This window comes from Oncorhynchus gorbuscha, linkage group LG04 (assembly GCF_021184085.1).
Source record: "Oncorhynchus gorbuscha isolate QuinsamMale2020 ecotype Even-year linkage group LG04, OgorEven_v1.0, whole genome shotgun sequence".
In the NCBI taxonomy this organism is placed as follows: Eukaryota; Metazoa; Chordata; class Actinopteri; order Salmoniformes; family Salmonidae; genus Oncorhynchus; species Oncorhynchus gorbuscha.
Genome location: NC_060176.1, coordinates 32757046 through 32781297, shown reverse-complemented (window position 1 = coordinate 32781297; position 24252 = coordinate 32757046). Strand labels below are relative to the sequence as shown.

The window sequence follows — 24252 nt, the reverse complement described above, 5'->3', positions numbered from 1 at the left end:
TCAATTTTTCAAGTTACTAGCCTCCACTGCTAAGGCTGCACTTATTGTAACTGGGTACAAAAATAAAGGAAATCTGAGGAAAATGCTACTCAAGTTCTATAAACACATCTGTGCTACTCGCGCATCGAGCACTCTTGACCATTGCTACTGCGCTTTCCGAGATGGATACAAGGACCTCCCCTGTCCTCCCTTCAGCAAATCAGATCATGCCTCCATTGTGCACCGCCCCTCCTATAGGCAGAAACTTATACAGGAAGTACCCGTGGTAAGGATTGTTCAACATTGGTCTGACCAATCGGAATCTATTCTTCAAGCTTGTTTTGATCACGCGGACTGGGAACTGTTCTGGGTTGCCTCTGAGAATAGTATCGAAATATACACTGACTCGGTGACTGTTTTCATCAGGAAGTGCATAGAGGATGTTGTTCCTACTGTGATGATTAGGACTTATCCAAACCAAAAAACTGTGGATAGATAGCAGCATTTGCATGAAACAGAAAGTGCCAATCACTGTATTTAACCACAGCAAGGTGACTGGGAACATGGACGTGTGAAAACAGACCGGCTATGCCCTTATTGTAAAGACAAATGTGGCCGAGACTCCAGACAAATGCCTCGAATGAGGACTGTGAGTTCTCATTCGCTGTGGCTGATGTGAGTAACACATTTAAGCATTAACCCAAGCAAGGCTGCCGCTCCAGATGGCATCTAACGCCGCATCCTCAGCTCATGTGCAGACCAGCTGGCTGGAGTATTTGTGGACATAATCAATCAACCCTTATCCCAGCCTTTTGTCTCCACTTGTATTTGGATGTATTATTGATCCCCATTTGCTGCTGTCAAGGGAGCAGCTACTATTCCTGGGGTCCGGCACAATTAAGGCAGTTATACAATTTAAAAAACATTACAATACATTCAACAGATTTCACAACACACTGTGTGTGCCCTTGCCTCAAGATGTCCACCATTGTTCCTGTACCCAAAAAAGTGAAAGTTACTAAACTAAATGACTATTGCCCCGTAGCACTTACTTCTGTCATGAACTTCTCCAACTCAATGATCACGTTAGCTGACTACACAACAGTGGTAGGCCTGATTACCAACAATGATGAGAAAGCCTACAGAGAGAGAGAAGTTCAGAGCCCTGGCGAAGTGGTGCCAGAAAAATAACTTCTCCCTCAATGTCAACAAAACGAAGGAGCTGATCATGGACTTCAGCAGACAGCAGAGTGAGCAGTCCCCCATTCATATCGAGAGTGTGAAAAGGTTCAAGTTCCTCAGCATGCACATCACTGAAATGGTCCATTCACACAAACAGTGTGGCAAAGAAGGTGCAACAGCGCCTCTTCAACCCCAGGAGGCTGAAGGATTTTGATTTGGCCTCTAAGACTCACGAACCTGTACAGACGCACCATTGAGAGCATCCGGTCCGGCTGTATTTTGCAATTGCACTGTCTGCAACCGCAGGGTTCTCCAGAGGATGGTGCGGTCAGCCCAATGCATCACCGAGGGCACACTGCCTACCTTCCAGGATATCTACAGTCACACTGTCACAGGAAGGCCAAGAAGATCATCAAGGAAGTCAGCCACCCGATACATAGCCTGTCCACCCCGTTACCAACTAGAAGGTTGAGACAGTAGAGGTGCATCAAAGCTGGGACCAACAGACTGAAAACCAGCTTCTATTTCCAGGCCATCAGAATGTTAAATAGTCACCACGAGCCAGCCTCCACCAACTAACCTGTGATAAACTTTAGTCACTGTTACTAGCCGGCTACCATCCGATGCTTTACTCTGCACCATAGAAACTGCTGCCCTATGTACATAGTCATTGAACACTGGGTCACTTTAATAATGATTGCACACTGTTTTACCTACTTCATATTTATATACTCTATTCTAGCCTATGTAGCTGCTGCTGTACAGTACACAGCATTTTCTATTCATATCCTAAAATGCAAATCAATTTATAACATTTTTGACATGCGTTTTTCTGGATTCTTTTGTTGTTATTCTGTCACTCACTGTTCAAATAAACCTACCATTAAAATTATAGACGGATCATTTCTTTAACAGTGGGCAAATGTACAAAATCAGCAGGGGATCAAATACTTTTTTCCCTCACTGTACATGTAGGTAGAGTGGTTATGCATGGATAATACACAGAGGGTAGCATCAGCGTAAAAATGGAGGTGGAGGGTACAATGCAAATAGTCCGGGTAGCCATTTGATTAGCTGTTCAGGAGTTTTATATCCCTGGGTAGAAGCTGTTAAGGAGCCTTTTGGACCTAGACTTGGCGCTCCGGTACTGCTTGCCATGCGTTAGCAGAGAGAACAGTCTATGGCTAGGGTGGCCGGAGTCTTTGGCAATTTTTTGGGCCTTCCTCTGACACCGCCTGGTATAGTGGTCCTGGATGGCAGGAAGCTTGGCCCCAGTGATGTACTAGGCCGTACACACTACCCTTTGTAATGCCTTTCTGGTCGGAGGCTGCACAGTTGCCATACCAGGCGGTGATGCAACCAGTCAGTATGCTCTCGATGGTGCAGCTGTAGACATTTTTGAGGATCCGAGGACCCATGCCAAATCTTTTCCGTCTCCTGAGGGGGAATAGGCATTGTCGTGCCTTCTTCACGGCTGTCTTGGTGTGTTTAGACCATGGTAGTTTGTTGGTGAGGTGGACACCAAGGATTAGCCACAAAAAATTGGAATTTGTAACATATAGAAAATGGATGATGGACATCCACACATGAATACATACCATACGAAACATAAGATATCATACTAATTGGATTGTGTTGGATTTACATGTAATATGTTACGTGTACCCCTGATTCCAGGTTGCATGAAATTACATCTAATCACCTAAAGTATTAACAGCTTCTACCTGCAAGCCATAAGAAAGCTGAAAAATTAATCAAAAGTCCAGACTGACTATTTACATTGACCCCCGTTTGCTTTTACACTGCTGCTACTCACTGTTTATGATCTATGCAAAGTCTCTTAGCAAATTACCTCGACTAAACCGCACATTGACTCGGTACTGGTACCCCCTGTATATAGCCGTGTTATTGTTATGTCATTTTTTTGTGTTACTTTTTGATTTGATTCTATTTTTTCCACTTGTGTTTATTTAGTAAATATTTTCTTAACTTAACTTAAGTGCATTGTTGGTTAAGGGCTTCTAAGTAAGCATTTCACAGTAAGGTCTTTTACATTATTTTTAAACCTTTATTTAACTAGGCAAGTCAGTTAATTAAGAACAAATTCTTATTTTCAATGACGGCCTAGGAACAACAGTTTAACTGCCTGTTCAGGGGCAGAACGACAGATTTGTACCTTGTCAGCTCGGGGATATGACCTTTTGGTTACTAGTCCAACGCTCTAACCTCTAGGCTACCCTGCCGCCCAATATGACAAATAACATTTGATTTATTTGTATGCTACAATTAAGCCTCAAACTTAGAGAGTATACAGTAGCTTAGATAGCCCTGAGAAAGATATGATTGAAGTTGCATTTACGATTCACATTCACCCCAGCGGTTTGTATTGAGCCATTTCCCCTCAGATCTTCCATTTGATACCGAGAGGATGTTGGCTAATCAGCCTTTTGGGGCAACATTCTCTCAGTTTCACAATTACAACCTTTTTAAAAGTCTGCACTGCAGATGGGCAATGTGGAGAGAGTAACATGAGTATTGAGTACACTGTGTTGACCTGAAGGTCCTCAAAATGCTAACGGATACATTTCTACAGACGATCATATTTGTTTAAGAGCAAGGGGCTGATGGTTGTGGAGGTGATGTTGGCATGGATTTAACATGCCTAATGGATTTAACATACTTTAACTGAGAAAATGAATGAGTCTATGTACGAGATCTTCAGTTTCTTGGCAATTTCTCGCATGGAATTGCCTTCATTTCTCAGAACTATTGTTATTTTATTGAGTTACTATTTCCCTGTTTTTCTTTATTTGCATTTTTTTGTTGGTAAAGGACTCGTAAGTAAGCATTTAATGGTAAAGTCTACACCTGTTGTATTCGGCACGTGTGACAAATAACACTTTAATTTATTTATTTGGTTTGTGAACTGTAACGGCTGTTTAAAAAATAATCTAGGCTACAATTAACCCTCAAGCCTAGCCCCTATGTGAGAGTATACAGTAGCTTAGATAGACCTTAAAAATATATTATTGAAGTTGCATTTACGATTCACATTCACCCCAGCGGTTTGTATTGAGCCATTTCCCCTTAGATCATCCATTTGATACTGAGAGGATGTGCGCTAATCAGCCTGTTGAGGCAACATTCTCTCGGTTTCACAACCACAGCCTTTTCAAAAGTCTGCACTGCAAATTGACAATGTGGAGAGAGGAGTATGAGTAACATGAGTATTGAGTAAGCTGTGTAGATCTGGAGGTCCTCAAAATGCTAACGGATACATTTCTACAGACAATCATATTTGATTAAGTGCATGGAGCTGATGGTGTGGTAGTGATGTTGGCATGGATTTAAGGATTTAACATGACTAATGGATTTAACATACCTTAACTGAGAAAGTGAATGAGTCTATTTACATGAGATATAGTTACACAATATAAATAGAATGCATTATGCACATTATTCATTGCCCTAAACACAACACACAGTCCAGGTTCAAATAATGGAAGTACTCTGGGCTGCATGGCACTAGTACAAATCAGGACATCACCATAACATAAAAAACACAGTAAAAGCTTTGGTGCAACCCTCTTTTGTCAGAGCAGCTCAAATGATTTAAAGTGTTATTTGAACCCTACACGTTGTACAAACATCATCTTGTCATCTTCCCAGCAAAATATCCCACCAACAGATCTTGACCCTTGACCTTTCAGAATCAGATTGACTACTTAACTCAGGGGAAACGACTGTCCCCTCCAACTGAATAACGGGGTACTTTAGGCATTGTTTGCAGAAAACAGGACCCACATTATAGTGAATGGAAAAATAGCAATCTTCGTGGTCTGTCTTTGTGTAAATAAAATAATGCTTAGAAGACAATCATGGTACCAATAATTGCTTCTAACACACCAGATGTACACTATATATACAAGAGTATGTGGACACGCCTTCAAATTTGTGGATTCGGCCATTTCAGCTACACCCGTTGCTGACAGGTATATAAAATCGAGCAAACAGACATGCAATCTCCATAGAGAAACATTGTCAGTCAGTTCGTCAAGTCAGTTTATCACATTTCTGCCCCGCTAGAGCTGCCCTGGTCAACTGTGCTATTTACATTGAAGTGGAAACAACTAGGAGCAACAACGGCTCCGCCACGAAGTGGTAGGCCACACAAGCTAACAGAACGGGACCACAGAGTGCTGAAGCACATACATCTTTTGTCCCGGGGCCTCCCGAATGGTGCAGAGGTGCTAGAGCCGTCTCTACAGACCCGGGTTCGATCCCGGCCTGTATCACAACCGGCCGTTATCGGGAGTCCCATAGGGCGGTGCACAATTGGCCCAGGCTCCTGATCTGATTCTAAGACTGTTATTCAAATGGAAAACCCAGACTATTTGCTTTATACCCCCCCCCCCCTTTACTTAGCACTGACATTCTTACATTGGCTCTGTACACACTCACATCTACTACACTGACACTCCAAGACACACACACACACGCTCACACACACATACATATTGATGCCACACAGACACACACTTAGACACACTTTCACTCTCTTCATATACGCTGCTGCTATGCTGTTTATTATCTATTCTGATTGCCTAGACACTTTTACCCTTACCTACATTTACATATCTCAATCAGTGGTGGAGAAAGTACTCAAATGTCATACTTGAGTATAAGTAAAGATACCTTACTAGAAAATGACTAAAGTAAGAGTGAAAGTCACCCAGTAAAATACTACTTTAGTAAAAGTCTAAAAGTATTTGGTTTTAAATATACTTTAGCATCAAAAGTAAAAGTAATCACGAAAATATATCAAAAAATAAAAGTACAAATCATTTCAAGTTCCTTATATTCAGCAAAACAGACTGCACAATTTTTTGTTGTTGACAGATAGCCAGGGGCACACTCCAACACTCATACATAATTTACAAACAAAACATTTGTGTTTAGTGAGTCCGCCAGATCAGAGGCATTAGGGATGACCAGGAATGTTCTCTTGATAAGTGTGTGAATTGGACCATTTTCCTGTCAAAATGTGACACGTACTTTTGGGTGTCAGGGAAAATGCATGGAGTAAAAAGTACATTTGTTTCAATTGGAATGTAGTGAAGTAAAAGTAAAAATATAAATAGTGAAGTAAGGTACAGATACCCCCAAAAACTACTTAAGTACTACTTTACACCACTGATCTCAATTACCTCATACCTCTGCACATTGAATCGGTACCGGTACTCCCTGTATATCCTCGTTACTGTTCTTTTATTGTGTTACTATTTCCATTTTTTTCTTTCTTCGTTACATTGTTTTCTCACTTTATAACTGAATTGTTGGTTAAGAGCTCGTAAGTAAGCATTTCAAGGTAAAGTCTACACCTGTTGTATTCGGTGCATGTGACAAACACAATTTGATTTAGAAGTATAATTTAGTTGCTAATAGCAGCCAACACCGGTCGGGCTTCAAGTTGAGTTATTCAATGAGAGGGGCAGCACTAAGCTAACCAGCAAAGTCACTTCCAGGAGTAGCTCAAACTGAGCATGTTATGTCTACATGACTGACTAAATTTGGCTTCAGTGCGCTATTAAGTCTTCACATAGGAATGAATGGTGTCATGTAATCAATGGCTTTGTCCATTCATATATACAGTCATTGACTTAACTAATGAGTCAGTGGTGATATATCCATCAATATTCTCCAATAATGCCCCTGGTCGTAACTGCGGCCCCTCAGAAGGCTCGCTGGTGATGAGATTGGAGAGCTTGATTGGTGAGCTGGAGAAGTCACTGCTGTCTGTGACTCTGATTGGTTTCAGCTCAACGGATTGCTCCGCCCCCACAGAGGGGAAATAACTTCTGTTGGTGAGGCTTGTCTGGACTGAGCAATCCCAGACTTCTGTGGGTGACTGTGGACAGTACCCTTTTTGGTGCAGGTGTTGAGTAGAAAAGGATGGGCAGGAAGGTGAGAGGGAGGGCAAGGAGGAAGACATGGATAAAGAGTAGGAGGAAGGGTGCACAGGGCAGAATGAAGAGGAGGGAATGGTGGTGGAAGAGGAAGAAAGGCGGGGGAGTTTGGGGTGAATGAGAGGCATCCTCTCTGACATGGTTGGCCTGACGCTCAGGATCTCTATGTCACTGCAGACACAGTCCCCCACCTTGAGACACCGCAGCATCTCACTGGTCTGTAGATGTGATGGACATAATAGAGGATGAATGGAATCAGGCGAGAAGTTGCACAGTGTTTCTATCAGATTGCAAAACAATAATTGTGACTATAACATATTGTACATCCGTTTATTGCCATCTGTTTAAGGTAAATCCAAATGAGAGAAAAGACCACGGACAAAGAGGCAGTACTCATCAACTTCAGACACATGAGACATATGAAAGCCTGTACAGAACTGCACAGTACCTCATGTATGTGGCGGTCCAGTTCAATTGGTTTGATGTTCATCCCAGCCGGGTACCCAAACAGCTCCACTATACAACTCCTCAGCCTGGAGGATAGCCACAGAGGAGGTTAGACAGGGTTCACATTACACTTTGACTGTTAAGGATGACATAGTGGTATGGAGGACCAATGTAAATCTTGAAAAATAAATTGTACGTGATAATGGATAGTGTTTAAAGCATCTCACATTTTCCAGAATAGACACAGGAGGATTGCGAGCCCCAACAGCAGCAGGAGAGGAGTTAAGATCTTAGCCAGGAGAATAGAGGCTGTCACAGGACACAGCAGCACATACTGTAACACCGGGTCATTACTACTGGGCTCAGAATGTCATGATCTAAAATATAAATGTGCTTTCAGATTTAAAAAGAGTGAGCAACACACCACATAATTGTGTGCCTACGGGACATTAGGGTTTATTTTACAGGTAAAATTTTGTCAAAATATAGAATTCCACCTAAATAGACATACCCAAAAGTTATTATTTATCTTGAGAGAGCCATAAACAATACCTAGTAATTATTGTACTGCCAGAAAGATCAAAATCTCTCCTTTCTGGTAAAAAAATATATATACATTGCGGAGGTGTATTCACTTTGAGGACACAAAGTACACCATATGGATTTTTTCCTCTTCAACAAAAGTGGGGGTATAGGGCATGAAATGATTGAAATGCTTTCTAAATATAGTAACAATCAAATTATAAATAACTTACTACAATATTTCCACTTCTCCTTTAATTGTCAAATAAATATGATCATACTTAGTGACAGTGCAAAATTGGCACCATTTCATATAACTTATGACAGAGCGGCATGTGAAGCGGGACAACCAGAGCTTTCACGGTGTGCTGTGCCGTTCACAGAACGTTCTGTACACAGACAAGTTGGTCTGAAATCAGTCCAGAACCACTCAAAGTCCCCAATATAAGGGACTTAACATTTAAGAAGTTTTAATTAATACATTTCAATATGACCCAGTCTGCCCCTGCCCCTAGAGTGCTCCAGCCGGAGTTTGACTCACGGATTGTCTGGGTCTTGACAGTTACAGTAGTATGCGGGCCTGGTCCAACATTAGTGAGTGCACTCAGATGGAAGGTGTACTTCTGGTGCTCCTGCAGTCCTACTACGGTTAGAGACTTATTGTGGGGGTCTGCCACCGTCTTGTTAAAATGACCTAGATACAGGAAACAATGTGTCAGAGGAACAAATCCTTTCATGACTTCTTTTAAATTGAATTGCTTGTTACCCATGTTGACATTGATGATACCCACTTGGCACGTGACCTGGTGACCTCTGAGACCCTGTCTTGTGCATGGTTACCAAGTAACCAGTGATGAACCCTGGGTGAGAGTGCTCATCCTCATGGTAATGCCACTCCAGTGTCACAGAAGAGGAAGTTGTTCGAATGGGCTCAACCAGACTGGGAGACTGGACAGGCTCTATAGGTTGAGAGAAAGGAGGAAGAGAGAGAGAGGGGAAGGGGTTGAACATGAGAGAGAGAGACATCCCCTACCACTTTCACAACCCATTTCTTACTTGTCACAATACATAATCACAACGTAACCCACTCACTGAGTTCCTGGGAGTAGCCAGTGAGGATCCCCAGTAGTTTGTCTCCTTCGTCAGTGCAGCCATATATATCAAAGGTATACCTATGACCCGCTTTAAAATCCCCTGCAAAATATATATATTGTAACTAAAAAGGTAGTGCCAGTAGGTTTTAAGTTTAAATTGATTTTGGACAGTTTCCCTTTTCTTTGTTACTACTGTAATCACAGTATTACTACACAGCGACTTCATGTACGATGTTACCTAAAAGGGTAATGGTGGTGTGTGTAAACCTGTTGTGTGATACCTGCTGGTAGGGACACTGATGTGTTTCCCACTGGCACCCTCCTCCATTGCAGAGTGCAGGAAACTCCGCTTCCTACTGTGCACCACTCCACAGTGTACCCACAAGTGACACCTTCCTGCTCTTTCCAGATGAGGTGGAAGCCTCCGCTGGCACTCCCACTCACACGCGTGGCATTCCAATGATACTCTGGACAAAAGACAATAAGAGAGCTAGAGACAGTCTCACATACAGAACTGCTGTAGGCCCAAAGAAGAGCAACCTGTGTACAACTGTAACAGCAATAAGACAAGAATGTTGGCTCAGTTATCAGCACAGGTATCAGCACAAGAATTGGAAAATATGTTGGTACAGCCGTTTTGGAACAGGTGTTGGCACAAAGCAGGCAGGTATAGAGGGCTTGCAGTTGACGTTTGGTACCTCCTGGCGGCCATGTTGGAAGACCACTGCATGAATTCTTACGACATCAACAGCTGAGTAGCTACCCCAAATTGCATGATAACAGTGCATAAAAAAATTACACCGAGGAGATAAGACTCAAGAACTGTCAGAAAAGCAAAGAAACTGTTTTGCATGTCAAGACCTGAACCCAGACAGCTGTCATTACTGGGTCTGCTCCAATCATTTCATCACTGGTAAGTCTGATTTCAAGTTTAATTGTTAGCTGCTATGCTAACCAGGTGTTAAAACAAGACCAAGTTAGCCAAAATTAGCTAGCTAGAAAGCTTGTAGTCTAGCTATTAGCATGTGTCTCAAACATAGGCAGTGCATGAGTTTCAAGTTTTGGGGAAGCAACTTTTTCACCCCAAAAATTCACCTTTTAATAAAGCATTGCATGCATCTATCATTGCACTTGCATACTAATGTAAGCCTACTATTCCTACTATTCCTTGATTGAGTAGATTGGATAGTCATAATTGAGAGCTTGGTGGTGCAGGCCTATAGGCTATATCAGAGTCGTTTCTTTCCTTTGCACAAGAAAAATGTGGCGTTTGATAAACATGCAATTTTACTATACTTTATATGACTGGAAACAACTAGCAGAATATTGTTTAATACAGGAAATCACAGGGTAGAGGCCTAGGCCTACTCTGTTGACAACCCAGATTATTTGCATTGCCCCTCCCCCTCTTACACTGCTGCTACTCTGTTTATTAGCTATGCATAGTCACTTTAACTCTACCTACATGTACATATTACCTCAATTACCTCGATTAACCGGTGCACCCGCACATTGATTGACTCTTGACCGGTATCCCCTGTATATAGCCTCACTACTGTTATTTTACTGCTGCTCTTTAATATATATTTTTTTACTTAACACATATTTTTCTTACAACTGCATGGTTGGTTAAGGGCTTGTATGTAAGCATTTCACTGTAAGGTATACCTGTTGTATTCGGCACATGTGACAAATAAAATGTGATTTGATTTGACACTGACAACAGATCAATTAAAACAACCTTGTCATTGAATGCAACCATGTAATCTAGGCCTATGAAAAGGGGATACACAAATTGTACAATATGACATCCATCTACCCTGGAGGAGGACATTATTGTCCCATAAACATTCAGTTGCACTGAACAATTTTTCCCTATCTGTGGTCCAGAGCGATATTCGGGGAATCCTGGTGCCTGACAGGGTTTTCTTTCTCAGTGCTAGCTTATTTTTGAGCTACAGCCATCTTCATTTTCTTCAGACCGATCTAAGATAGCGCATCTATCTTGATTCCAAGATGGCGTAGCAGTCGAACGTCTTGTCGTGTCGTGTCCCTTGTATATATCGTTTAAAAAAAAGAAATCACATTTTTTTCGCATATCTTTTAAAACATTTTGTTAAACGTCAACTTCTAAATACTCTCCTGCAACCCGCCTCACCCAATGTAGCTATTTTCTTCTAAAGTATCTATATCTACTTTGGATCCGGAACCCCTCAACTGAAGCTAGCCAGCTAGCTACCAGCTATCAGTCAGCAAACCATTGCTAGCGGTCTTCAGCTAACCGGTCATCAGCTAACCTTTAGCTCGGAAAGCTCTCACCAGTTCGAACAACGCGACTCTAACTAGAGCATAACGGACCTATTCTTTTTTATCCCCGGATTCCCACTGGATTCCCACCGCAAACGGAACATTTTCAGCTGGATTCTTCACAACTAGCTATCTAGCTAACCGCAACCCCGGATGATTACTCCTGGCTAGCGTTTCCACCCACTTAGCTTGAAGCTAGCCCGGCCAGAGCTCCTGTGCTACCACCGAAGCATACTCCTGGGCTACAATATCCGGACCCACGACCGGTCTATCGATGTCACCGCATGAAGAGGAATAAACAAACTCACCCCATCGCGACGTCCCCCAAAGGCAAACTTTCTAGCCCTTGCTATCTCCTTGCTTTCTAATTCGGCCTGCTAACTGCTAGCTTGTTTAGCCCCGGTCCGCTAACTGCTACCTTGTTTAGCCCTGGCCTACTAACTGTTAGCTTGTTAGCACAGGCATGCTAACCGTCTGAATCGCCACGTCCCAAACACTCACTGGACCCATATTTACTTTCTATCTCTTTTCGATTTTTTATTTGTTTATACCTTCCGGTAACCTGCCTCACCCAATGTGATACGGAATCGCCATTATTTTAATTTTTAGAACACACTCAAGAACCTCCAGAAGCTAACCAGCTAACTAGCTACAAGCTATTTAGTCATTGTTAGCCACTGCTTACTGTTTTTTAACCTGGATAACACTCGCCAGTCCAGCTTCCCTGCCCCATCCACCGCTGCCCCCCCTGGACACTGATCACTTGGCTACATAGCTGATGCATGCTAGACTGTCCATTAATCACGGTGCTCCATTCTGCTTGTTTATGTTTTATCTGTCGGCCCCAGCCGCACTCAGGCTCTGTGTGTAGTTAATCCGACCCTCCCTGCCTAGCCAACGCCATTTTACCTGCTGTTGTTGTGCTAGCTGATTAGCTGTTGTTGTCTCCCCTACTGTTTTAGCTACTGTTTTAGCTAGCTCTCCCAATTCAACACCTGTGATTACTGTATGTCTCTCTCAAATGTCAATATGCCTTGTATACTGTTGTTCAGGTTAGTTATCATTGTTTTAGTTGACAATGGAGCCCCTAGTTCCACTCTTCATACCCCTGATACCTCCTTTGTCCCACCTCCCACACATGTGGTGACCTCACCCATTACAACTAGCATGTCCAGAGATACAACCTCTCTCTTCATCACCCAGTGCCTGGGCTTACCTCCGCTGTACCCACACCCCACCATACCCCTGTCTGCGCATTATGCCCTGAATATATTCTACCATGCCCAGAAATCTGCTCCTTTCATTCTCTGTCCCCAACGCTCTAGGCGACCAGTTTTGATAGCCTTTAGCCGCACCCTCATACTACTCCTCCTCTGTTCCGTGGGTGAAGTGGAGATAAACCCAGGCCCTGCATGTCCCCAGGCACCCTCATTTGTTGACTTCTGTGATCGAAAAAGCCTTGGTTTCATGCATGTCAACATCAGAAGCCTCCTCCCTAAGTTTGTTTTACTCACTGCTTTATCACACTCTGCTAACCCTGATGTCCTTGCCGTGTCTGAATCCTGGCTCAGGAAGGCCACCAAAAATTCAGATATTTCCATACCCAACTATAACATCTTCCATCAAGATAGAACTGCCAAAGGGGGATGAGTTGCAGTCTACTGCAGAGGTAACCTGCAAAGTAATGTCATACTTTCCAGGTCCAAACCCAAACAGTTCGAACTACTAATCTTGAAAATTACTCTCTCCAGAAATAAGTCTCTCACTGTTGCCGCCTGCTACCGACCCCCCTCAGCACAAATGGTGCCCTGGACACCATTTGTGAATTGATTGCGCCCCATCATGCTTCAGAGTTTGTTCTGTTAGGTGACCTAAATTGGGATATGCTTAACACCCCGGCAGTCCTACAATCTAAGCTAGATGCCCTCAATCTCACACAAATCATCAAGGAACCCACCAGGTACAACCCTAAATCTGTAAACAAGGGCACCCTCATAGACGTCATCCTGACCAACTGGCCCTCCAAATACACCTCCTCTGTCTTCAACCAGGATCTCAGCGATCACTGCCTCATTGCCTGTATCCGCTACGGAGCCGCAGTCAAACGACCACCCCTCATCACAGTCAAACGCTCCCTAAAACACTTCTGTGAGCAGGCCTTTCTAATCGACCTGGCCCGGGTATCCTGGAAGGACATTGACCTCATCCCGTCAGTTGAGGATGCCTGGTCATTCTTTAAAAGTAACTTCCTCACCATTTTAGATAAGCATGCTCCGTTCAAAAAATGCAGAACTAAGAACAGATATAGCCCTTGGTTCACTCGAGACCTGACTGCCCTCGACCAGCACAAAAACATCCTGTGGCGGACTGCAATAGCATCGAACAGTCCCAGACAGAGTTCAGTGTGTCAAATCGGAGGGCATGCTGTCCGGTCCTCTAGAAGTCTCTCTGGGGGTGCCACAGGGTTCAATCCTCGGGCCGACTCTTTTTTCTGTATATATCAATGATGTTGCTCTTGCTGCGGGCGATTCCCTGATCCACCTCTACGCAGACGACACCATTCTATATACTTCCGGCCTGTCCTTGGACACTGTGCTATCTAACCTCCAAATGAGCTTCAATGCCATACAACACTCCTTCCGTGGTCTCCAACTGCTCTTAAACGCTAGTAAAACCAAATGCATGCTTCTCAACCGTTCGCTGCCTGCACCCGCATGCCTGACCAGCATCACCACCCTGGATGGTTCCAACCTTGAATATGTGGACATCTACAAGTACCTAGGTGTCTGGCTAGACTGTAAACTCTCCTTCCAGACTCATATCAAACATCTCCAATCGAAAATCAAATCAAGAGTCGGCTTTCTATTCCGCAACATAGTCTCCTTCACTCACGCCGCCAAACTTACCCTAGTAAAATTGACTATCCTACCGATCCTCGACTTCGGCGATGTCATCTACAAAATTGCTTCCAACACTCTACTCAGCAAACTGGATGCAGTTTATCACAGTGCCATCCGTTTTGCCACTAAAGCACCTTATACCACCCACCACTGCGACTTGTACGCTCTAGTCGGCTGGCCCTCGCTACATATTCATCGCCAGACCCACTGGCTCCAGGTCATCTACAAGTCCATGCTTCACTGGTCACGATGGCAACACCCATCCGTAGCACGCGCTCCAGCAGGTGTATCTCACTGATCATCCCTAAAGCCAACACCTCATTTGGCCGCCTTTTGTTCCAGTTCTCTGCTGCCTGTGACTGGAACGAATTGCAAAAATCGCTGAAGTTGGAGACTTTTATCTCCCTCACCAACTTCAAACATCTGCTATCTGAGCAGCTAACCGATCGCTGCAGCTGTACATAGTCTATCGGCAAATAGCCCACCCATTTTTACCTACCTCATCCCCATACTGTTTTTATTTATTTACTTTTCTGCTCTTTTGCACACCAATATCTCTACGTGTACATGACCATCTGATCATTTATCACTCCAGTGTTAATCTGCTAAATTGTAATTATTCGCCTACCTCATGCCTTTTGCGCACAATGTATATAGACTCCCCTTTTTTTCCTACTGTGTTATTGACTTGTTAATTGTTTACTCCATGTGTAACTCTGTGTTGTCTGCTCACACTGCTATGCTTTATCTTGGCCAGGTCGCAGTTGCAAATGAGAACTTGTTCTCAACTAGCCTACCTGGTTAAATAAAGGTGAAATAAAAAATTAAAAAATAATTACGCTAATGTCGGGAAGGGCGCTCTCCTGGGCTACGGCAGTTTGGGAACAACAATGATCCCTGATGTCTCTGCCTTCGTCACTGCATGCACTGTGTGTGCTCAAAACAATACTCCACGACAAGCTCCTTCTGGCCTCCTACAGCCACTACCGGTTCCTCATTGTCCCTGGTCTCATATATCTCTGGACTTTGTCACTGGGCTCCCTCCGTCTGATGGCAACACTGTCATTCTGACGGTAGTCGACCGGTTCTCCAAGGCCGCCCATTTCATCCCTTTCCTCAAACTACCTTCTGCCAAGGAGAGGGCCCAGCTTATGGTGCAGCATGTCTTCCGGATCCATGGACTCTGGGTAGACGTGGTCTCCGATCGGGATCCTCAGTTCTCGACTCAGTTCTGGAAGGCATTCTGCACCCTTATTGGGTCATCGCCCAGCCTGTCATCCGGATTCCATCCCCAAACTAATGGTCAGTCGGAGCGAGCCAACCAAGACCTGGAGACCATCTTAAGTTGCCTGGTCTCAACCAACCCCACTACCTGGAGCCGTTAACTGGTCTGGGTGGAGTATGCCCGGAACACTCTTCCCAGTTCTGCCACGGGATTCTCTCCTCTCGAGTGCTCCATGGGGTATCACACCCTGATCAGTCGGACCTGTCCTCATTATTGTCTCCACCCCCTCCAAGTGTCGCTTGTTTTCCCCAGTGTATTTATCTCTGTGTTTCCTGTCTCTCTGGGCCAATTCGTCTTGTAAGTTTCCAAGTCAACCAGTGTTTTTCCTGTTCTCCTGCCTACCCGCCACTCTATTCCTTCTGGACTCTGATCTGGTTTTGACCTTTTTGCCTGTCCACGACCATTCTCTTGCCTACCCCTTTGAATTAATAAACATTGTAAGACTCCAACCATCTCCCTCCTGTGTCTGCATTTGGGTCTCGCCTTGTGCATTGATACATTCAACAACAAACATTTGTTGCATACTGATGAAGAAGCATTATGACCATCATAATTATGTAAGCGAGATAGGCCTCCCATACATGTCCTTATGATAGTATCAGTCAAAAAAGAGGGTTTCCTGAAATCTGCTCCTACATTCATCCCAGTCATCAGCAACAGAGCATTAGGGTTGGTGCATGTCTGACATCATTGTATGTGCAATTACAATGATAATTTCAGAAAATGTTATATGACATAAACATACTGTTGACAAGTAGGCTATGGTGTAATGGAATGTTTTGCCTTGTGTGGTAGGTTTTGTGGGTTTTGTCACGTATGGAGGTGTCATAGCCAGCCATAGAATTACTACATTGGTAGGTTCTGACACTCTTATGTAGGTGTCATAACCAGCCACAAAATAACAATATACAGTGCCAGTCAAAAGTTTGGATACACCTACTCATTCAAGGGTTTTTCTTTATTTTTTTAAAACGATTTTCTACATTGTAGAATAATAACACATATGGAATCATGTATTAACCAAAAAAGTTTTGAACAAATCAAAACATATTTTATATTTGAGATTCTTCAAAGTAGCCACCCTTTGCCTTGATGACAGCTTTGACACTCTTGCACTCTCAACCAGCTTCATGAGGTAGTAACCTGGAATGCATTTAAATTAACAGGTGTGCATTGTTTCAAGTTAATTTGTGGAATTTATTTCCTTCTTAATGCGTTTGAGCCAGTTGTGTTGTGACATGGTAGGGGTGGTATACAGAAAATAGCCTTCAATGGAGCAGAAAGTACATACGGCAAGAACAGCTCAAATAAGGAAAGAGAAACGACAGTCCATCATTACTTGAAGACATGAAGGTCAGTCAATACGGAACATTTCAAGAACTTTGAAAGTTTCTTCAAGTACAGTCGCAAAAACTACCAAGTGCTATAATGAAACTGTCTCTCATGAGGACCTCCAAAGGAAAGGAAGATCCAGAGTTACCGCTGCTGCATAGGATACATTCATTAGAGTTGAATGCACCTCAGATTGCAACCCAAATAAATGCTTCACAGAGTTCAAATAACAGACGCATCTCAGCATCAACTGTTCAGAGGAGGCCTTCATGGTCGAATTTCAGCAAAGAAACCACTACTAAAGGACACCAATAAGAAGAAGAGACTTGCTTGGCTCAAGAAACAAGAGCAATGGACATTAGACAGGTGGAAATCTGTCCTTTGGTCACATGAGTCCAAATTTGAGATTTTTGGATCCATCCTCCGTGTCTTTGTCAGACGCAGAGTAGGTGAACGGATGATCTCCACATGTGTGGTTCCCACCATGAAGCAAGGAGGAGGAGGTGTGATAGTGTGGGGGTGCTTTGCTGGTGACACTGTCTGTGATTTATTTAGAACTCAAAGTACGCTTAACCAGCATGGCTACCACAGCATTCTGCAGTGATATGCCATCTCATCTGGTTTGAGCTTAGTGGGACTATTATTTGATTTGCACAAGACAATGACCCAAAACACACCTCCAGGCTGTGTAAGGGCTATTTGACCAATACGTAGAGTGATCGAGTGCTACGTCAGATGACCTGGCCTCCACAATCACCCGACCAAAACCCAATTGAGATGGTTTGGGATGAGTTTGACCGCATAGCGAAGGAAAAGTAGCCAATAAGTGCTCAGTATATGTGGGAACTCCTTCAAGACCGTTGGAAAATCATTCCTCATGAAGCTGGTTGAAAGAATGCCAAGAGTGTGCAAAGCTGTCATCATGACTGGCACTATATGTCAAATGAGAGTGTTATGACCATATTTTGACAGGTTATGACAAGTTATGTCAGCTGTTATGACATATTATGACATGGCTATGACCGTGTCATAACGTGTTATGACGCTGGGTGTCGTGTAAAGTGTTACCAAAGAAAGTCAATACCAGATGTGGCCAACCTCTCTCCCTGATCTACTTGATGAGCATACTTCTATTTCAGCCCAGAAATAGCACACTTGATATAATCAACCCTTTTAGGTTTGATAAACTGAATCAGGTGTGTTAGTGCGGAGCTGGAACCCAAGCTTGCACACCCAGCAGGGTTGGCCTGCTCCAGACTTTAGAACTGTATTTTCGTTTACACAATTTGCTAACATAGGTACACATGTAACCCTTGGTATACAAGGATGTCCCTTTATTCTCTTGGGACATTCATTGGGACCTCTTCACCGACAGGGTGAAGAATGCTTTGTATCTGAGGTGCTTTGTATCTGAGGACAGAAAACTTTGTATCAGTGCTTTGTATCTGAGGACAGAAAACATCATAAAGAAACAGACTGCATTATACTCAAATTATACAGTACTGAATGTTTCTATATCTCTCGTCCTTATAGTTTCTTACTAGGGACTGGAAGTGGATCATTTTTTCGTAACGTCCTCCCACAAAGGTACTCCCCCTATCCAGAGTAGCCTACTCAACCTTCTTTGCCAGATGGAACTGCTAGCTAATCCTTTCACCCTATCCAGTGGCTGTTAGCTAGCTAGCTACCAAGCTACAAATGCATTTCCCGCTTGTGTTTTTAAGTTACAATGATAAGCTCATTGTTAGATGGTGATATTTAATTCACTTAGCTAGCTATGCCGCATGTAAAGCTAACAGCTCATTTGGGTTAGCCTACACATTAAGTTCCTGTAGCTATCTTATAATACATAGTTTTAAAAAATATATATATTTACTTACTTGAATAGGTTCTCCCACTGCCTCTGTTTTCTGCGGGTCCTTAGAGAGATTAAATAAAAGGCAATCTTCCAGAAATTTCCGGTGGTAGCAAAACGCAGCCATTCTGTAGACGATTGGAGGACTTCCATCATATTGACTCTGGTCATCCAACATGGCGCCTGGTGTGTTTGCTAGTTGATTTGTGACGCAACTGCGAGCCCTCTATTGCCACAGGTGTTGATAACTGACCTATTCCCTCAACCGGAGGTATGGTGATGCGGCCTGGGGGGGAGGAGCCAGGCTGAATAACAGCCTGGATGATCATGTCACATTGCCCTGGGCCAATGGAGATCTCAGTCTGTGTCTGCTCTCTGTCCTTCCACAGGATCCACTGGCACCCCTCCTGCCTCCAGCGTACCTTATAGCCCTGGATTTTAACACTAGATGCCGAGCCACTTATTTGCTGAGGAGAAAGAGAGAGATGTTCATGTGCTGAGATTTGATCAGCACAATGTAAGACCGCGTTCAACACTCAATAAACCAATAATCTGAACTGTCTTTCTCTCCTTGTCTCCTCTCCTTCATCTCATCCAGCAGTAAGTCCTCACCGGGGTCCAGAGCAGAGTGACGTTGCGCTGACCATGGGACAGCAATCTGACCCTCCTCCACACATCCAGCCTCACCAGGGGGTCTGCACAAAGAAGTAGGAAGTGGGTTCATCAACCCATCAATAAACCTTCAAAAATAAATAACTTCACCACACCACTATGATAGGACTCACAGGTAGTGAAGTGCGTGGGTTGTGTCCACTCTCCCTCTAGGTTCCCTCTCACAGCACAGCGCACCCTGGTGGCATAACGGGTGTTGGGCGAGAGCTGCTCCAGGCTGACATCACAACGTTCGTCCGAGCCTCCATTGCACACCTGATGCTAACACAGCCACAAGACAGAATGTCACTGGGTTTATATCAGACCCATGTGGAACATTCATTAATGCAAACTGCAGCAAAACATTTTGCAATGGAAAACAGTTGAGCTGATGAGCTAGTGTGAGCTATATTGATAATTACATTTTGTCACCTGTCAATGATTGTTTTTCTCACCATGGATGTGCTCTGTAGGTCTGCTGCTGCAGCCAGGTGTGTCGGCCTCCTAGGCTCTACTGGGTCTGCTGTGACCTGGCAGAAGAGCTCCACCCCAGACAGGTTCCCCCTCACAACCCAGGACACATTGGCTTCTGTCACCCCTGGACTCACTTTCACTCCCTCTGGAACTGGGAACACTTCACACACACAGCATGCAAATACAATATATCTAGATACCACTGATGATCAAAACATTGTGACACTAACGTTGGTATAGGAGCAAATGGAGACTTTTTTTCAATGTTGTGGGTGCACACCAACATTACTCATCGAATGTTAGCCTGTATGACATTTATCTCAGTATTTCCTGTCCTCACCTCTGTCAGTGATGTTGAAGCTGTAGCTTTGTTTCTCCTCTCCTAGCTGGTTTTTGACTATCACTGAGACATGATACCACTCTAAGCCTGGGACAGCCTGGAACCTGCAGAACCACTCACCACACTTGATAGGATCCCCAACAGTGTTCCTGCACAAACACAGTGGCTAGAGAGGTAAGAGATGTGTCTGACACAGTATGATCATTATGCCTCCACGTGCTAATTATCTGTTGAGAGAGAGAACACCAGAGGAAGCTGGTGGGTGGAGCTATACAAGTTTGTGTGTGTGTGTATGTGTGTGTGTGTGTGTGTGTGTGTGTGTGTGTGTGTGCATGTGTGTGTGTGGACTCACTTTATGTGAAGGGTGTGTGTGCGTTTGTAGGGTTCATACAGGTTAGCAGGTCTACCAGGGTTCCAGGTGCAGATAACAGTTCTCAGGTCCTCAGTCCCGCAGCTCAGGTTCTCCGGCCTCTGGGGAGAAACTAGATCACAAACATAAAGTAGTGGTAAGGTGAACTAGAAAAAGTATTTTTTTTTGAAGAAAATGTATGTTCTTGCTTAATTAAGTTGTCTTAAAGGCCCAGTGCAGTCAAAACGTGATTTCCTGTGTATGTATATATGTATCCAAATCAAATCAAATCAAATCAAATCAAATTTATTTATATAGCCCTTCGTACATCAGCTGATATCTCAAAGTGCTGTACAGAAACCCAGCCTAAAACCCCAAACAGCAAACAATGCAGGTGTAAAAGCACGGTGGCTAGGAAAAACTCCCTAGAAAGGCCAAAACCTAGGAAGAAACCTAGAGAGGAACCGGGCTATGTGGGGTGGCCAGTCCTCTTCTGGCTGTGCCGGGTAGAGATTATAACAGAAAATGACCAAGATGTTCAAATGTTCATAAATGACCAGCATGGTCAAATAATAATAAGGCAGAACAGTTGAAACTGGAGCAGCAGCACAGTCAGGTGGACTGGGGACAGCAAGGAGCCATCATGTCAGGTAGTCCTGGGGCACGGTCCTAGGGCTCAGGTCCTCCGAGAGAGAGAAAGAAAGAGAGAATTAGAGAGAGCATATGTGGGGTGGCCAGTCCTCTTCTGGCTGTGCCGGGTGGAGATTATAACAGAACGTGGCCAAGATGTTCAAATGTTCATAAATGACCAGCATGGTTGAATAATAGTAAGGCAGAACAGTTGAAACTGGAGCAGGAGCATGGCCAGGTGGACTGGGGACAGCAAGGAGTCCTCATGTCAGGTAGTCCTGGGACATGGTCCTAGGGCCCAGGCCAGTTGAAACTGGAGCAGCAGCATGGCCAGGTGGACTGGGGACAGCAAGGAGTCATCATGTCAGGTAGTCCTGGGGCATGGTTCTAGGGCTCAGGTCCTCCGAGAGAGAGAAAGAAGGAGAGAAGGAGAGAATTAGAGAACGCACACTTAGATTTACACAGGACACCGAATAGGACAGGAGAAGTACTCCAGATAAACAAACTGACCCTAGCCCCCCGACACATAAACTACTGCAGCATAAATACTGGAGGCTGAGACAGGAGGGGTCAGGAGACACTGTGGCCCCATCCGAGGACACCCCCGGACAGGGCCAAACAGGAAGGATATAACCCCACCCACTTTGCCAAAGCACAGCCCCCACACCACTAGAGGGAAATCTACAACCACCAACTTACCATCCTGAGACAAGGCCGAGTATAGCCCACAAAGATCTCCGACACGGTACAACCCAAAGGGGGGGGGGAAACCCAGACAGGCCGACCACAACAGTGAATCAACCCACCCAGGTGACGCACCCCCCCCCAGGGACGGCACGAGAGAGCCCCAGCAAGCCAGTGACTCAGCCCCCGTAACAGGGTTAGAGGCAGAGAATCCCAGTGGAAAAAGGGGAACCGGCCAGGCAGAGACAGCAAGGGCGGTTCGTTGCTCCAGAGCCTTTCCGTTCACCTTCCCACTCCTGGGCCAGACTACACTCAATCATATGACCCACTGAAGAGATGAGTCTTCAGTAAAGACTTAAAGGTTGAGACCGAGTTTGCGTCTCTGACATGGGTAGGCAGACCGTTCCATAAAAATGGAGCTCTATAGGAGAAAGCCCTGCCTCCAGCTGTTTGCTTAGAAATTCTAGGGACAATTAGGAGGCCTGCGTCTTGTGACCGTAGCGTACGTATAGGTATGTACGGCAGGACCAAATCAGAGAGGTAGGTAGGAGCAAGCCCATGTAATGCTTTGTAGGTTAGCAGTAAAACCTTGAAATCAGCCCTTGCTTTGACAGGAAGCCAGTGTAGAGAGGCTAGCACTGGAGTAATATGATCAAATTTTTTGGTTCTAGTCAGGATTCTAGCAGCCGTATTTAGCACTAACTGAAGTTTATTTAGTGCTTTATCCGGGTAGCCGGAAAATAGAGCATTGCAGTAGTCTAACCTAGAAGTGACAAAAGCATGGATTAATTTTTCTGCATCATTTTTGGACAGAAAGTTTCTGATTTTTGCAATGTTACGTAGATGGAAAAAGCTGTCCTCGAAATGGTCTTGATATGTTCTTCAAAAGAGAGATCAGGGTCCAGAGTAACGCCGAGGTCCTTCACAGTTTTATTTGAGACGACTGTACAACCATTAAGATTAATTGTCAGATTCAACAGAAGATCTCTTTGTTTCTTGGGACCTAGAACAAGCATCTCTGTTTTGTCCGAGTTTAATAGTAGAAAGTTTGCAGCCATCCACTTCCTTATGTCTGAAACACATGCTTCTAGCGAGGGCAATTTTGGTGCTTCACCGTGTTTCATTGAAATGTACAGCTGTGTGTCATCCGCATAGCAGTGAAAGTTTACATTATGTTTTCGAATAACATCCCCAAGAGGTAAAATATATAGTGAAAACAATAGTGGTCCTAAAACAGAACCTTGAGGAACACCGAAATGTACAGTTGATTTGTCAGAGGACAAACCATTCACAGAGACAAACTGATATCTTTCCGACAGATAAGACCTAAACCAGGCCAGAACATGTCCGTGTAGACCAATTTGGGTTTCCAATCTCTCCAAAAGAATGTGGTGATCGATGGTATCAAAAGCAGCACTAAGGTCTAGGAGCACGAGGACAGATGCAGAGCCTCGGTCCGATGCCATCAAAATGTCATTTACCACCTTCACAAGTGCCGTCTCAGTGCTATGATGGGGTCTAAAACCAGACTGAAGCATTTCGTATACATTGTTTGTCTTCAGGAAGGCAGTGAGTTGCTGCGCAACAGCCTTCTCTAAAATCTTTGAGAGGAATGGAAGATTTGATATAGGCCGATAGTTTTTTATATTTTCTGGGTCAAGGTTTGGCTTTTTCAAGAGAGGCTTTATTACTGCCACTTTTAGTGAGTTTGGTACACATCCAGTGGATAGAGAGCCGTTTATTATGTTCAACATAGGAGGGCCAAGCACAGGAAGCAGCTCTTTCAGTAGTTTAGTTGGAATAGGGTCCAGTATACAGCTTGAAGGTTTAGAGGCCATGATTATTTTCATCATTGTGTCAAGAGATATAGTACTAAAACACTTGAGCGTCTCTCTTGATCCTAGGTCCTGGCAGAGTTGTGCAGACTCAGGACAACTGAGGTTTGGAGGAATACGCAGGTTTAAAGAGGAGTCCGTAATTTGCTTTCTAATAATCATAATCTTTTCCTCAAAGAAGTTCATGAATTTATCACTGCTAAAGTGCAAGTCATCCTCTCTTGGGGAATGCTGCTTTTTAGTTAGCTTTGCCACAGTATCAAAAAGGAATTTCGGATTGTTCTTATTTTCCTCAATTAAGTTAGAAAAATAGGACGATTGAGCAGCAGTAAGGGCTCTTCGGTACTGCACGGTACCATCCTTCCAAGCTAGTCGGAAGACTTCCAGTTTGGTGTGGCGCCATTTCCGTTCCAATTTTCT

The 24252-nt window shown here is 44.0% G+C and overlaps 1 protein-coding gene across 2 annotated transcripts in view; it reads right to left on the bottom strand.

The window, feature by feature from the left end:
• Nucleotides 1-6370: 6370 nt before the first annotated feature.
• osmr (oncostatin M receptor) overlaps nucleotides 6371-24252 on the bottom strand; it is a 31537-nt gene continuing 13655 nt past the window's right edge. For both annotated transcript variants that reach the window (XM_046346518.1, XM_046346519.1), the window contains exons 5-17: nucleotides 20687-20816; nucleotides 20335-20483; nucleotides 19976-20154; nucleotides 19655-19802; nucleotides 19482-19564; nucleotides 19123-19336; nucleotides 9472-9657; nucleotides 9189-9290; nucleotides 8888-9055; nucleotides 8638-8790; nucleotides 7802-7883; nucleotides 7576-7660; nucleotides 6371-7345 (exon numbers count right to left, since the gene is read on the bottom strand). In XM_046346518.1, coding sequence (XP_046202474.1) covers nucleotides 6785-7345; nucleotides 7576-7660; nucleotides 7802-7883; nucleotides 8638-8790; nucleotides 8888-9055; nucleotides 9189-9290; nucleotides 9472-9657; nucleotides 19123-19336; nucleotides 19482-19564; nucleotides 19655-19802; nucleotides 19976-20154; nucleotides 20335-20483; nucleotides 20687-20816 — 2240 coding nt within the window. In that variant the 3' untranslated portion in view covers nucleotides 6371-6784. The remainder of the gene's footprint in view (nucleotides 7346-7575; nucleotides 7661-7801; nucleotides 7884-8637; nucleotides 8791-8887; nucleotides 9056-9188; nucleotides 9291-9471; nucleotides 9658-19122; nucleotides 19337-19481; nucleotides 19565-19654; nucleotides 19803-19975; nucleotides 20155-20334; nucleotides 20484-20686; nucleotides 20817-24252) is intronic.